The sequence below is a fragment of the Nelumbo lutea genome, chromosome 2 (assembly GCF_056320005.1).
Source record: "Nelumbo lutea isolate HS-2025 chromosome 2, American lotus-T2T, whole genome shotgun sequence".
Lineage (NCBI taxonomy): Eukaryota > Viridiplantae > Streptophyta > Magnoliopsida > Proteales > Nelumbonaceae > Nelumbo > Nelumbo lutea.
In genome coordinates this window covers 63,068,282-63,084,306 of record NC_142685.1, presented here as the reverse complement: position 1 = coordinate 63,084,306, position 16,025 = coordinate 63,068,282, and the positions used below count along the sequence as shown (strand labels likewise).

General features: G+C 36.1%; 1 protein-coding gene across 18 annotated transcripts; it reads right to left on the bottom strand.

Moving 5' to 3' along the window:
• Window positions 1–3,717: 3,717 nt before the first annotated feature.
• Window positions 3,718–14,170, bottom strand: LOC148871146 (uncharacterized). Of its 18 annotated transcripts, none has more exons than XR_016106616.1 (8): window positions 13,396–14,129; window positions 13,258–13,305; window positions 13,106–13,153; window positions 12,109–12,321; window positions 11,856–11,966; window positions 8,311–8,438; window positions 6,858–6,950; window positions 4,857–5,024 (listed from the first exon to the last, which is right to left on the bottom strand). XR_016106616.1 is itself a non-coding variant. In XM_088967678.1 (8 exons), exons 3-8 carry the CDS (start codon window positions 13,121–13,123, stop codon window positions 4,956–4,958), a joined length of 498 nt encoding a protein of 165 aa, XP_088823804.1. In that variant the 5' UTR covers window positions 13,124–13,153; window positions 13,258–13,305; window positions 13,396–14,122; the 3' UTR covers window positions 4,857–4,955. The 18 variants fall into 18 exon arrangements, 3 of the variants coding, with proteins under 3 accessions (XP_088823806.1, XP_088823804.1, XP_088823805.1); XR_016106614.1 differs by having other exon boundaries at window positions 12,109–12,257; window positions 13,437–14,122; XM_088967678.1 differs by lacking the exon at window positions 8,311–8,438 and adding an exon at window positions 8,880–8,937 and having other exon boundaries at window positions 12,109–12,257; window positions 13,396–14,122.
• Window positions 14,171–16,025: the final 1,855 nt, after the last annotated feature.

The following is a 16,025-nucleotide window of genomic DNA, read 5'->3' as shown; positions in this document are numbered from 1 at the left end:
TATCGTGCCACACATTCTAATAAGACAGGGGACACTAAAAGATTGTAAAAGTTTCATTTAAAGCTTCTTGAAAAAGCCCAAATTCGGGTTGTTAGCGTTTTTTATGGGTTGGAGCTTTTTCCCAATAGACATTTCTATTACCAAACGGGAAAAGCCCAGAATTCAGATTTCCAAATTTCTAAACAGTCCGAAGCTCACACGGAAAGACTTGCCAAACGTGACCTAAATAAAATATGCTTGAATTTGATTTTTATTTTATTTTTGGTCTAAAGTGAAAACTCACAGAGTGGGGAATCAATCTATCCCAACACCAACTCAAATGTAGGAGTCCATGGCAGGGTAGGACGGGTTTATGCTAGCCTAAGCCCAACTCCAAGGGCTAAGAATTAGGACTAACAACCAAGCCTGGCCCATGCTTAAGGTCAAGCCTAAATTGTCCAATCTGGGCTCAGTCTATATTGAAATTTGATACACTTGTGTTTATCTCAGACACAAGCTAGGTTTGGGTTGCTCAATCAGTCCACACCAAAACTTGGTATAAATGTATGTGTATATGTATGCATCTATGCAAATATATGTTTATATAATGCATAAATATATACATGATCAGGTCGGGTTTGGGCTACCTAAGGAATAGACCTAACCCTGCCAAAAAAATAAAAAAGCCCAAACTTTTGGGTTGATCCGGTCTTGAGTTAATTGAATCCAAGCAAATTGCACCCTCTACTTAGATGTGGGTTCAAAAATAATCACATTTAAAATCCAAGTATAATGCATCCGTTAATTATTTATATAATGCATCAATTAATTATTTATGTTTTTTATTAGTCTCTAATCTAATTTTAGAAAGAATAGCATGGAAGAGATACAATGGAGGACTCAAATCCAAATATCTTATGTTGTAAGATAAACAATTAAATTTCTAGTTCTGGGTTGGGCTCAAGTTGACAGATCCAACTTGACCTCAGGCTCAGGCCCCTAATTCTAATGGTTGGGCCTAGTTGGGGTTAATTACTGTTATTATAATTATTGAGATATTCTACTTAAATAATTCAATAACTTACTTAAAAAAAATTATGGTAAATTCACTGATTTAACAGTAATTTATCATTAAATTATTGTTATTTTAATTATTGATATTTTACTTGAATAATTCAAGTAATTAAGTAGCATAAATTATGGTAATTTCCAGTAATAATTACCATATTTATTAATTATATATATACTTAATAATTTAAGTAGTTGTCAATAATAAGTTAGTGTTACTGTAAAATAATTTTATAGTAATGAAAATAACAATAGTTATAATTTAAATACTTTATTAATTATGGCAATTTACTATTAAATTTCTTTTTTATCAATTAATAAGAGTAATATTTTAACTTTAATTAATTAAACCATAATTAATTAAGTAACTAATTATCAACTCTACTTGATTAATTAAGGGGCTGTTTGGCATCGTTGCCGTTTCCTGGAGCAATGGCACCACATTAGTGCCACATCGGAAAACACTGTGCTCCAAGAAACGGGCATTTGTTTGGAACCGTTTTTCCATAAATAATGGTACTCCAAGCCATGCCCCAAAAATTGGGAAGTCATGGCTTGGAGCAACGCCAAATTTGGCGTTTCCTGGAATTGCAGCTCGTTGCTGCCAACAGGGCAATGATGTGGCACTAGATAATGGGTACCAGTGCTGAAAACATTTCTTGGAGCAATGGTACCAAACAGAAAATGTTTTTGTTGCTATAGGAAACGTCCTACCTGGCAGCAACGATTCCAAACAAAAATAAAGGCATTGTTCCGACCAACATCAACAGCACTATTTTCTGCAACTGCAGCATCGATGCCAAACATATACTAAGTATTTAACGAGTAAAATTTATTATTTAAGAATAATTAAATCTACTTAGTTAACTAAATGTATTTAATTTTATAATTGTATTATTTATAATTATAATAAGATTTTTAATCATTTATTAAATGTTTACTTTACTTTGATTAGTTGTCTTATTGTACTATCTATTTTTTCTCTTAGTATCAATTAGATATTTTTACCTATATTATTTCAATACTTAAATTTTAACTTCAAGTATTTTCAATAAAAGTTTTAGCGTAAAAATTAATATTTCAATACATTGATGAAAAATTAAATGCATGTATTTGTAAGGTGGATAGAGATAGAGATAAAAATAAATAGAGATATATAGGGGGAGGGAAGAGATGAAATTAGGAGATATTTTTAAGAAGAAGTTTTACGTGGGGGATATAATTTAGGAGAAATTTTAGGAGAAGAGATGATTAAGTTGATTGGGAACGAGAGAGAGAGAGAGAGAGAGAGAGAGAGAGAGAGAGAGAGAGAGAGAGAGAGAGAGAGAGTTTTAGGAAAATAGGGTGCTGAGGTGGCAAGCTAAGAATGTAAGGAATGGTATTTTGAGGAGAAAGAGGTAGGGAACCAAGGAGAAACCTCAATTGCATAAGGGGAGAAAGGAGAGGGCATTCTGACGTTGCCATCTTTGTTTTAATATATACTAATAGAAAGCCATAGACTTTTAATTTGGGTTTTGTAATAGTTAACATACACAAAGTTGCTCAAACAAAAATAGAACAATGCTTTAGTGAACAAGGAGTTAATTTATGTCATTCTTGTATTATTGGTTGGGGGATGACCCATTGAACTACATTAATGAAGATGGTTTAGTTGGCCTCCTTCAGAGATAGGTGGTGTAGAATTGAACCCATTGAACCACAGACTCTTTGTGGGACAGCCGGTGGACCTTAGGGGCTTAAGGCTGTATTTGGTTTGAAGGAGAAAGTAGGGAAAAGAAGGGAAAGGTAGGTAAGCCTTTACAAACCTTGATTTGCCCTTCCTTTCCCTACCTTTTTCTTCAAACCAAACATTGACCAAGTGTACCCTACTCCATCCTTAACATTAACTCCTCTTTAATGTGAACTATGTAGGTGTAGGTGTAGGATCAGACCACTGTGTGTACCCTACGCTTCTTTGCACCATCGATCATATTTCCTTTGGCCTTTGATATTCTTGTCATTGTTTCCAATTTCACTTAATTAGTGATTGAGAAAAAGAGAAGTAATTGATTTGCTTCTAGTGAAAGCAATCTCCAAGGATTGCAGTGCAAATCTGAATTGGACCCAAAATTTTGCACCAAATTTCGCTTTGCATCCATGTGTAAGTCCATTCGCATGGAAAAGACTGTGGCCTAGCTTTTTTGAAGGTTAAAGGGAAATGGCCAAATCTAGTGGTGGTGGAAAGGAAGTGGTCGGACCCAAAGGAGGTACGCTGTGTACCCTCCAGAAAATAACCAAGTAGTGTTAGTATGGGACCCATATAGCCGGCCGGCCCTATGTTGTAGTCATTGAGGATCCCTCATAGTTAGCCTTAGGACTCTCATTTAGTTGAGTCAAGAATGGTAGGCCCTAAAATCTCTCATATCTCTCCCCATTGTTCTCTAGCTAACTCAAATTCGAATTTTAAATAAGAGATATAGATACGAAAAAATAGATGAGTGAGTGGTTGAGGTAAGGTGGTAGGGAAGGTGTGCGATTCTCATTGGTTAATATATACATACACTACATTCGCAGCAAAGAAGCCCTACAAGAAAATATCACTTAGAACGGCAAGGGAAAAACAATACCCCGACCTCCTCCCGAGTCCCGATTCATGGGAAGGCAGATTTCATAGAGCAATACGTCGACTACTTGACTATTCCGCATGAGTCAACCTAAGTGACAGGGACAAGCCACTCTGGCAGACTGGCACAAACAACCTCCCTTCCAAAGTCAAAGGAGACACACCTCGGACGTCCCAGTCCCAACTCCCAACCTAGTTGTTGGTTGGGATCTAGATGTGTTCTTAAGTGACTGCCTCGGTGACTACTGTAGGATCGATCCACCACCTTCATCGGCTTTGTCTTGCTGCGCTTCCTTTTTATTTGCTCAATAAGCTTATCTGCATCAAATAAAATAAACATTTGCACGAGCACAAGTTTGGTCGACTCGGGATACATTCTTGCCTAAGTTTATTTGACTAAACTGAGCCTCAACTAGCAACAACTCGTTGACATTGACCCCAGCATTTGCCAAATTCTTCAAAACATTATTCTTTTCTCAACCAGCTCAGGATGCTTCAAGCTAGTCATCAAAAAAAAAAAAAATCATCTTCAAAGCATGGTTGGAAGAAGGATCCCTTGAAAACTGAGTGCCCTTGTTCCGGGCCACGAAGTAATTCCACCCTGATTATGGTTTTTTAGTACAGAAAATGACTTAAATATCCTATTGGTCAAACCACCCGGCACCCAAACAGATCTGAGTAATGTAGATAGTAAATACAAGATACCTCAACGAGTTTCAAGAAAAACGATCAAAGCTGGCAGTTGACTTGCAGGACCGCCGGCTTAAACCTTTAGACCACCGCCTTGGAGGCAAGGCAACAGTCATGAGTCCACCGGTCTGAACCACCTTTGAGGACTGGTCCAATGCGGTTCAATCACTCCTAAACTGGCAATATGTCAGAACTGTCGGCTTAGAGTTAATAAGGGCCATGGTCTGAACCGCCGGCTTAGATCTCTTCGGACCACCGCCTTAGGTCGATCAAAATGTTGTAGGTGACCGTCGGGACCACCAGCTTAGATCTCTTTAGACCACCGCCTTAGGTAGGTTAAAATGTTGCTTTCACTTTTAGGTGGCAGTCTGGACCACCGGCTTAAATCTCTTTAGACCACCTCCTTAGGTCGGTCAAAATGTTGCTTCCACTTTTAGGTGGCGGTCTGGACCGCCGGTTTTGTTTTTCTATAACAAATAATACATAAAAAGCAATTAAATAAAAAATACAAATTAAAAAAAAATAATAATAATAATTAAATTATTAATTACTATAATATCCAAAACAAATTGCTTAAATGCAATACCCAATTAACATAGAAAAAAGTACAAGGCATTTAAAAAAAATATTCTTGAAAAATGTAACACATCTTCCAATGCACATCCACTGAACATAATGGTTTAACCTACAAATCATAACATATAAATTGTTAAATAATATAAAGTAAATGAGATATCAAATACAATTCTCAATAAAATTGGAGTAGCATTTGGGTTTTGCACTCAAGGCTGCGTTTGGAAGGAGTACAAATACAAATTTGTAGAGTGCAAAACAAAATATAAAAAAAAAATAACAGATTCATTAATAAATTATAAAAAATAAAAGCAAGGCAGAACTGAACTGGCTGAAGTGGCTGAACTGAACGGCTTATTGAATAAATCCTTGTTACATGTAGCTATTATTTTTCTCCCAGCCACAACCAAACATTTAACACCAATGGTTAACAAATGGACTGTCTAATACAAGCATCATTTTCATCTCTCCTTTTATTAGTTGAAATCACAAAAAAAAAAATATCAAACAAAAAAATGTTTTTCTAATTTCCCCTTCCAATTTGGGCTTTATTATGAGAAGAATGACAAGAAAAGAACCCCATTCAATACATAACGACCCATATCATTCTACTTAGCGGGAAAAGGATCATGGATTGGGTTCTCATTCTTCAGTTTTCAAGGTATATAAGTTACAATAGTATCTATCATCTAGCTTGTAAATATCTGCAAGCAAGACTTTGATCGTGGCTGCGGGTAGCTAGGGTGCAGCACAACTTTTGCAATAATTAATTAAAGAGTGAATTACTTGATCGATTGATAGGTTTATCCATGATGACCAGGTGCATGTATCTTCATATGTTATATAACTGCTATTGTTTATCAGTTTGAATTCATTTAGCTCTCATACCCCACATAAAGACCACAATACAAGTCAAGTAGTTTATGTTTTTAGCACCTAACCAGCCAAGATGTCCATCTAGTTGTGCATCTAATAGCAGTAATTTGGGGGATCAACCTTCCTTAATTTAAATGAACTAAATGATTTATTGCTTTATTTTTAGTGGATAAAATATTTAAATAATAAAGTACTCAAGGGTATAGTAGCCTATCCAACTATAGCTTCAGCCATTAAAAACCTCCCAACACCATGACTATGATGTTAATGGCTTCTCAGTTCAGCCATTAAAAACCTCCCAACTTCAGCCTCAGCTACTAAAAGACAAAGCAATAAGCTTCTCAGTTCAGCCACTTCAACTACCGTTATATCAAATGGCCCGCAGGGGACCAGGTAGCAGTTTGACAAATTTGACTATGATGTTAACGGCTTCTTCTCAATATTGAATCAAACAGAGTTTTCAAACAAAATTTTTTAAGCAGAGCTGAAATTAACTAAATACAGAATAGTACACAGATAATCTAACATGGAAGTATTAAAGCTATCAGTGGATAAGGAGCATAAGAAAAGAACAGATAAACCACTGATATGATAAAACGCCAAACGACAAAATGATAAAACCAAACCCTAATTGAAACTAGTAAATAAAGGAATTAGGACTAAATGAGTGACCTATGCTCAAGATCGATGAGAAATAATGCCAGATGTCATGATGCAAAGAACGTCCTGGGTAGGTTTTATGATAATTTCTAATGGGGAATGATCTAGCGATATGCTAATGAAATGATGATGAGGGTTTACACAAATTACATATGTTTTAAGTGAGTTAATAACCAAGTAGATAAACTACAAAATTCAATAATTTAATATGTATGTGTTTCAAGAGCATGGGCAAGGGCAGACTCAAAGGATCTATCTAAATCTGAACTACTTGGGCCTTTAAGATGGAAGTTATCATGGAACTGCATATATGCATAAGCATCCATAAGGAGTCAAAATAATCTACAGAAATAACATCAACAAACTAAAAGTGAAATTAACAAGATTTTCAAATGGAAATAGCACATACCCAATTGGCAAGATGCGTCGATACATTAATAGTCAGTTTTGGGACTTCTGCTATCCTCATTAAGTGTTTTGGCAGAAGTGAAAGTAATGAAGCCTGAGATAAGAAAGTGACTCTCCTTAGAACTAACATATCATGCAAATCCCGAATTACTTGGTGGATACAAGAGATAAAATTTAAAAAACAAAATTATAAAAAAAATTTCGGAGGAATAGTCATTTTTTATGACCCCAAAAAGAGTTTGTGCCACTGTCACCTAAAGACAAAGTCAACCAGTCAAATACTTGTTGCCAACTGAAGATAGGTTTCCTCATTTGGTACACTATATACAAAAGTGCTTAATGTAGATTGCAAACCGTAAAAACAATGTACCCATAAAACTGTAAAGTCCTTAAAAGAGTTTACATGGAATAGTGAGGAATCTTGTATGAGTTGCAGATGATGTCTCCTTGGTTAAAATGGAAAAACATGACCAACTTCCAAAAAGTAAAAGACATGCACATGTTGCACATATACAAGAAAAAAAGATGTGATTGAGTTCATATGAACTAGATATGACTGACAAGAGTATTTTAGATATGACTTGTGCTGAAGGAATATACACACATGGGGTCCATTACCTTGTCCGCATTATTCTTGGATCCTCACTTTCAGATTCGGGCTGGCTTTGTTTTAGAATGTGGATCTTTATGCCATCAAATAATACTTTTTTGCCCGTTAGTAAAGGGAAATAGTTTAGTACTTATAAAAAATGGGAAATAATTTAGTATTTGTTTGGGAAGTTGAAGGTGCTTTTCAAGAAGTGAAATGAAGATCCAACCAAGCAAATGTAATCTATGTTTATTTATCTAATCTGTTTACTTTCATAAAACTCATCGGAATACTTAGCTGATTGACTCCTTGGTATTTAGATCCTTTTGCATAGAAGCTACCACAAGCATGTTTATGGGGAAACAATACTCGATCATCAGAATTTACATAAACAATAGTCTATAGCATACCTCAGACTAGATCATGATGCCATATATGGTCTGAAATTCTAGGTTCTTGCTTTCCTATTTCTATCATCATTCATCTGACACTGATGGAAACCTGTTCTGTAGTTATTATTTGCTCTACACCAGTACTAGCATTAGGACCATCAGCAGCTGAATGAAATAGCCATAACATCCCTGTCATCATCTGAAGTATATGCACTTTGGACTTGTTACAAGTCCAAGCCTAGTGCGTTTATACATTGGACCTAAATATTAACTTCTTTCTTCAGGGATTTATTATGGTCGGTCTAACTTAATTTCAGCCCTTTTACTGCTAACCGACCCTAAAACTACCCCATCCAGCAATAAGAAACTACCCAAGCAAATGCTAACCTGAAGTCATCTCTATTTCAGCAAATTCATAAGAGGGGGGGGGATTGATGCTTGCTTAGGATCATTCAGATGAACCAGGAAATTACCAAAACTTTACCACAAACTATTTATGGTTTTGCTCTCAATATAGGGTTGAATGGGCGGGACCCTTCCTAGAAACCAGAAAGTCAGCCAGAATCTCAACAGGATCCTTAACTCCACCTGGGGCCAACACCTGCAAAATTTAACTATTGTTTCATAAATTTCATTGCTCTCAACTTTGAACTCCACAACTCAGAACCTTAAAAAGTATATTCATAAATTATTGATTTTATTGCATATGCCAATGATTAATTAGAATAAGTCAACAATAATAAAATTAAGATCTCTGGAGTTATATCAAAGGTTCAGAAGTTAAGCTTGCTGAGAGACTAAGACTCAAGGAATTACAACAGTGGAAAATTAGTAGTGCGATGATTGTTGGATTCTAAGATCTGTTGATGCAAACTTTGGGATTTCAACAAGAAAACTTTTGCACTGTCAAAGGGGTTAAGAGATGCAGAACTATTTCGAGAAAGTATACCAGCAACTAAACCCACACAGAAGTTTCAAAACAAGTATTATCTTCAACAATCAAGGGGAGAAAATTTCAAGAAAAAAATATCATTATGATTACCCAAGGAAATAGTACAAGGTCCCTATCTCCCTCCCCACCAGATCCAACTATGTAGCCCCTGAAGCAATACATCATGCATGATAGTCCTAAAAAAATTGAAAATTAAAGCAAAAAAACCTATGATTTACGTGAGAATATGCACCAAAAAAAAACTATAGTTTACTAAAACTATGTAGTCACTATCAGTGTTTCAGCTATTCACTATCAAATTTCAAAGTTTCCAAATTTACAAAACTTTAATGTTCGGGGACATTTCACTATTGTCACTTATTAAAGCAATTCTTCAGTACATGAAGATGTTTGGTGGTACTGGTACTACAAAAGCATTTTAGATTACAAATCTTGTACATTTGATGCAGATCTCACACCCCAAGACCATTGTACACTTTGGGCGTAAATCTTGATGCGCAACACTTACAGTCATATATATTAAAGAGAAGAATTACTTCATCACAATTCAGTTCAACTTTATTGTTGTAGTGGTTGATTATTACTTCAGTCTTGCCCCTCTAAATTAAAAATGAAGAAAAAATCCCAAACACCTGGGTGTTTTTCCTTTTCTATTTTAGGTGCAAAGTGTGGGAGGCAGGTTGGGCCACTCCATGATCCATCAAAATTGCTTCCAAAACTTCTTAGTTACTTACTCCTAGGTTGAAACATTCCATAGTGAGACATCCAATCATATCAAGGCCAAATATCACATAAAATTCCAATGCATCAAATGCATTCAAGAGATTTCACATAAAATTCCAAGGAAGCAGGGATATTTTTTCTGTTAGTGATAGGGAATGACAAGATAGGACTTTGCACTTCCAACTGTCTAATTATTCTTCATTAATGAGTTAATGGATCTCATCTCCAACAATCCTTATTAGATACCTGTAGCTCAAAGTATGTCTCCCTGCAAATACCATTCATTTCCGATTATGAGCTTGTTAATTAATTGATGCTTTGTCTCAATATGAAGAAATTTAATCTTGGAAGCCATTAGGCAATTTCATTCATTCAATGCTTAATCTATGTTTTTATCATAAAGAAACCAAAAAGGTCTATAGTAATAATTGACCTATTCAACCATAAGGTTATCTTAAAATTTTATTTTTTTCGCATATTTAAAATAGTATCATATATGTTTTCATTTGGATACATTGATGTTAGTTGCTTTAAGCATTTGTGATGTAGATTGTTGGTTTTCCATTTCCTTTTTATCAGCAAAGTAGAATTTTGTTGAGAAAATAGAAAATGATGCTTTTATAAAGTATTTACATGTTTCTGTACATAAACAGAGATCCAACTGTAACATAACATTTTAACGTGTTTCCTCTCCCCTGCTTCATCAAGAGCCCCACAATCAATACAATTTTAACCCAACAGATATTATTCCCAACACAGTTGTTGCCTACCCAATACCCACCCCTTCACGAGTTTGGAATCTGCTGGTATTCTTTGACTTGGAAGTTCCTAGGCAAGCACTGAATGGTCATTGCATTGACTATGGGGCCAAAAGGACCAGTAATTGCTTCACCACATTAATAGTACTGGTTTATATATAATATTTTGTATCCTAATTTATTAAATATACATGTACACACAGTACTGCACTTATTTATATATTTGAGTTGACTTGATATGCCTCTTTTAGTTCAAGAAATAGATTAAGGCCAAGTTTGGGAGTGCTTATTTGAAAAATAAGTGCTTATTCTAATAAGCATGAGCATTTTGGTGAAAAAGCATTTATTTCAAATAGGGGTAGTATAGGTATTTTCAAAATGGCATGGTGGACCACGACAGGCCAAAAAGGAAATAAGCTTTTATTGAATAATCACTTTAAAATAAGCCCAAATTCTGGGCTTCTTGGATGAGTGCTTATTTGAATAAGCACTTATTTTTAAGCACTCCCAAACTTGGCCTAAGTGCAGTTGACATTATATTTTTGTTTATATTTGCTATCATTGAGTGATCACCTATAAGAGTGGTCTGAGCCTCTTCTTAGGTGCCTAGGCTGGTTTGTATTAGCTTTAGGCATTATGTAGCTGTTGAACAAAGGAGTGCAAACAATTGGAGATTTTCAAGTAGGGGAATCATGGACTTACCAGAAAAAAACTGTAGGGAGTCATGGGCCAATTATTTTACATCTTCAAATTCAATAGGCAGATGACATTCTTATTCTTATGTTTTTGGAGGTTCTATAAGTTTTTTTTTTTGGAGCATGTCTTGAATCTTAGAGCTATACTAAGAAGTTTTGTGATGCTGTTTATGCAAAAGTGTGATGATTTGAATAGACAGTAGAGAGGTGGGAGGGAATTACTAGAAAATTGTGCTTCTTCACTTGACTGTCAAATTGGAGGACTTCCTTTTATCTACTTGGATCTGCTGAGGGGCAAAAGAATATGTTGTGTCAACATGGCAACTTGTTTTGGATAGAATTGATTGAAGGTTGGTGGTCTGGAAATGTAGATATATGTATTTGGGTAGTCAAGTCATGCTAATTAAGAGTGTGTGGGCAAACTTACCTATTTAACTTCTGTTGTTAAATATTCTAGCTGCTACATAGAAAAAAAAAATAGATGATTTAAAGGAACTTTCTATGGACAAGATGTGGTGGGAGGAAGTTCCATTTGGTTAACTTGGATTGGGTATATAGACATAAGAAGATGGCTTTGTTTGGTTTTAGAAGAATCAGAGCTTTTAGTAAGCAGCTCTTCGGTTAAATGGTTATGGAGTTTTGGGTTGGGGAGGGAGGTTCTATGGAGGGGACAGTATCATATATTTCTTTGACACACAACTAGTGATTCACGACTACTATGCATTGCCCTACTACTCTTAATTCAGAAAATAGTTGCTGAAATCTAATTAGAAAAGGTATCCAAGCCAAACTACAAAACAAATACAAAATTTGAACGATATTATATATTATGGTAAGCTAGGCTCTCTTTAACTCAGAAAGTAGGCAAGTCTTCGGTAGGTACAACTCACCATTTAGATATAAGGTGAACCGTGAACAGGATGCACCATGAACATGAGTTCGGCCAGTAATGACAACTTAAGTTTCTCAGGCAACAATGCAAAAGAACTGCCACGGAAATCCTGAAAGAGAATGTCGAAAATAGTGTCTAAATTGAACCAACGTACAATGTCTGGGTTGAATCAGGAATAATATCAACAACAAATAACAATAACAACAATAACAAGTTAATAACACACAAATAGAACGAGAGAAACCCCATACCTCAAAAGTTTGTATTCTATGGGCTTTATCTCAATAATTCCTCCAAATTTAGAAATAGCTTCTTTAACAGATTCAAATGGTGTTGCAGTATCAACAAGGCCTCTATGTACATCAACCCGTTTTACATGTTGAGAGACACCAGATTCAATCTGGCCAGCACTTTTGTTATTTTTGTATATTTCTTTGACTCTTTTATAAGGAATGAAATTTATACTGTTGATTAACAAAAAAAAGTATTATAAATGTAATAGGACAGAGTAAAAAGGGGAAGGAAGAAATTTTCCTCTCTCTCTATAGGAGGGAAGAGAAAATAAAAAGATATGCTATAATTAAAGAATAAAATTTGTATATCTCAAAACGAGATATTGCTGAACCACTATAACCTCACTAATTCTTCAAGAAAAATGAATGACAGGTATAACAGAAAAATGGGACCATGCATGAAAGGAACAACTTCATAAGAAAAAACCAAAACTTTTATTTGCTAATTCTAAAATAGCATTGCATTAGTGCATGCTTGAACATCCAAGAGGACCTGGGAAGGAGCTGGTTTGACAAAATGACCAAGTGAGTGAAAGAATTAACCCCCCACCAAGACTTGGAGGAACAAGAATTGGGTAGCCCAACCAGCCAACTCAATGAACAAATTAAGCCTATACCAGGTTCGGCAGTTCCAATTTTCCTCCAATTTTCTTAAAAAATAAAAAAAAAAAAACAGAAAATAATATCCGAAATATGTTTGAACAAGAAAATGAATAAGAGCAACAACAACAGTTGATAATGTTACTTGATAAGAAGAAAGCTTATCCCTAAAAGATAATCCCTATCTGATCAGTTGTCATAGATAAAGCTGGGAAAAAGATTAGATGACGAATAACGAGGTTAAGCTAACGCTTCATGAATCAGCAGAGTCTAGGCTTTGGGTTTGATCAGAAGGAAAAGTTAAAATTAAAAAAAAAAAAAAAAAGAAAAAGGATAAATGATCTTGCTTGCTTACCTTTGCTTTGATGAGCATTAACCCTGGCTCTTATTCTCATTGAGGAACCTGTAAAATTCTTTACAAAGAACAAGAAATCAAACATGCAAACTCAAAATAGAAACCCAATACTTGGAAATGAATATAAACAAATAAATGAAAACGATTCTTGCCTTGTTCTTTAGATAGGTAATTTGTAGAACAGAAGGACGAGCATGCATCTGCCCAAACCATGGCTTAATTAGCTTCTGTGTGTGAATGTTAGAATGTAACGGTAGAAGATATAGTGTGAGAAAGCTTTCAGGGACAACCCGTAAATTAATGCATTTGAATGTTGAGCATGTTTTTCTACCAAATTAAAGATGGTTAAGAACAATGAAGGAAGCTTTTCTTTATGCCATTTGTAGAAGAAGCTCTAGGCAGAAAGACCAAGTGGCATATGTATTGATACGAGCTGCGTTGTTCTGACGACAAAGTTTAATTACGCGTTGCCATGTTTGAAAGGAAATTTCAGATACGGCCATGGCGAATGAGTATTCCAAACCCGCCAGGTTTAAAGATCAAAATAACTCTGAATCTGAATCCAAAACCATTGATGTTCTCCTCAAACGTGCAGATATTCTCCTCAACCATTGATGGTTTTGGGGAAATTCCAGATGTTCTCCCCAAAACCATTGATGTTCTCCTCGAACTCTGAATCTGAATCCAAACCGTTCTTCACAAACATGCAGATGTTCTCCTCAACATCGTGAGCGGAGATTTTGAAACGAGCAGAAACCCTTGGCTCTTTCACTCAACCGTGCGGCTCCCTCTTAGCTCTTTCACTGTATTTTGAAATGAGCAGAAACCCTTGGCTTGGAGAAGATGCGAAGAGTCAATCGCTTGCTGGTGAACCTTTGTGCAATTTATCTTGCTCGTGAACCTTTCTCTCTTCTTCAAAATTCCTCTTCCTCTGCAAGGTTGTCTGCTGGAAAGAGAACCTTCTGCCTTGTCGAATAGAAGGCGCCTTCGCGCGGGAGAAAGAAATTTTTGCCTCCCGGCGTTTGGTCTGTGGAACCGGAATTTAGACCGATTTAATTCCGGTTTAGTTATAAAATCCGCCGAAAGGTATTAATATATACCGCCACGTCGGCCTTTAAGTGGTCTTTGAAAGTCCGCCGCCTCATATTATCTCTACAGCTGTGACCGCCGAGTCAAGTCATTTTTCTTGTAATATTTGAAACCAGCTAAGAAACAATCATTTACTGTTTCATTAGCATCTGAGCCACTTGCTTGTCTATTGGGAATCGCAACCCTGTATTAAGGCTGGCTATCCTCGTATATGCTCAATCAGCCAATGGGGACCCGATAGACTTAATTCTCCTCAATCGACACCCTCATCTCCAATTTCTCGAGTATATCATACTTTTGTCAGTAATCACCATACCTTGTTGCTCCAATCACTTTTCATGAATTAAGGACCCTTATTCAATACATCCTCATCTTCATTCTTTGACATGCCAAGTAACGAGACCAGATATGTTTCTCACACGCACATCCTATTATGCATATTTATTGATTATTATTTATGAGAAATGTTTCTAATGCATGATGGATGTGCCTGTGAGAAGCAGATCCTCCCGTCACCACCTTGACATCCATGTCCTTGGCCTAGGGCTTGCCCCAGTACTAGAGCAACCAACCTGGTGATCCTGATCCCCCACCAGTTTCTAAAGCTTAGCATCCTTGGCCTTGATTTCAAAAGAAACCTCCTCACCCCCCAAGTTAATAACTATTGGCCTCAGTCTCTCTAACGTCAGTCATGACAGTCTCTTAACCAAGCCACCAACTATGTCATGGAGTTTGAACTTGAACTAGAACTAGAATCGGACTGGACGAGGGTATACTAAACTCCTAGATATCAACAAGCACCAAGCAACACCAAACTAATTTCCTAATGACCTCTCTTCACTTATCCGAGCTCTAGAAGCAAATGGAAAAGTCCAAGTCGCTTGGTACTCGTTGTTGTAAAGGGTTGTCAAGGACTTAGTTCGATTTACCACCAACGGTCCAGATGTCACTGTGGTTTGGCCAATGCCATGCGTCCTACGGTTTAGGGTCGCTCTAACATACGCCTCCAATCTGACCAAATAACACATTAATGAGCAGTAGTCGTGCTAACCATATATACAAATGAAAGCAATGCGACCCCTAAATAGTCTATTATGGTTCCTTTTCACAAATGATGCAAACTTCATTTATTATTAATACAAAAGTTTGCAAGATTTTTGTTAATAGCAATATCATTCAAGCAGCATTTCCAAATGAAAGGTTTAAATTTTAGGGGGAGCATTCATAGCCCGATTCATCTTCAAATGCCTTTTTAGTTGAAGTCAGTCATATGGCTTCTTTCAACTTCAACATCCATCTTGATTGTGATTCTGTGTTTAGGGTCCAGGGTCCACAATGGCTTATCAGTTCCAATTGCTATTGCAAATTGAATCAACCAAATGTGTACAAATTTATACACATATTATATGATATAATGAACCGTATAGGCCCGACCTGGCCCAGTCCCACCCATAATCACTATTACCCATGCACGATACATAGATTTTTAGGTTCATGTGGCATATCATAATTCCCCAATATTCTCTCATTTCCATACATAGGGTATGTTTGGTTTGCAGGAATAAGGCTCTGGAATCAGAACCGGAATGATTTATTCCAATTCCAAGCATTTGTTTGGGTGGAACTAGAATCTTATTCCCATTTCTCATGGAACGACAATCCCCTATTTGAGAGAATGATTATTCCCTCCCCCCTGGGAATGAGAATCCATTTGATTCGATACCAATTCTGGTTCCCATTTCAACAAGACAGATGGGGGGAATATATAGACCATTCTAATTCTGATGGATTTAGATTCGGATACAAACCAAATAGACCCTGAATTAAATAG

Excerpts from the sequence above, each read along its gene's own strand:
- LOC148871146 (XM_088967678.1), bottom strand. Across the intron at positions 11,967-12,108 it reads ATAGAATACAAACTTTTGAG|GATTTCCGTGGCAGTTCTTT; the intron begins GTATGGGGTTTC and ends ATTCTCTTTCAG. Across the intron at positions 5,025-6,857 it reads CGACGCATCTTGCCAATTGG|GTTAAACCATTATGTTCAGT; the intron begins GTATGTGCTATT and ends TATGATTTGTAG.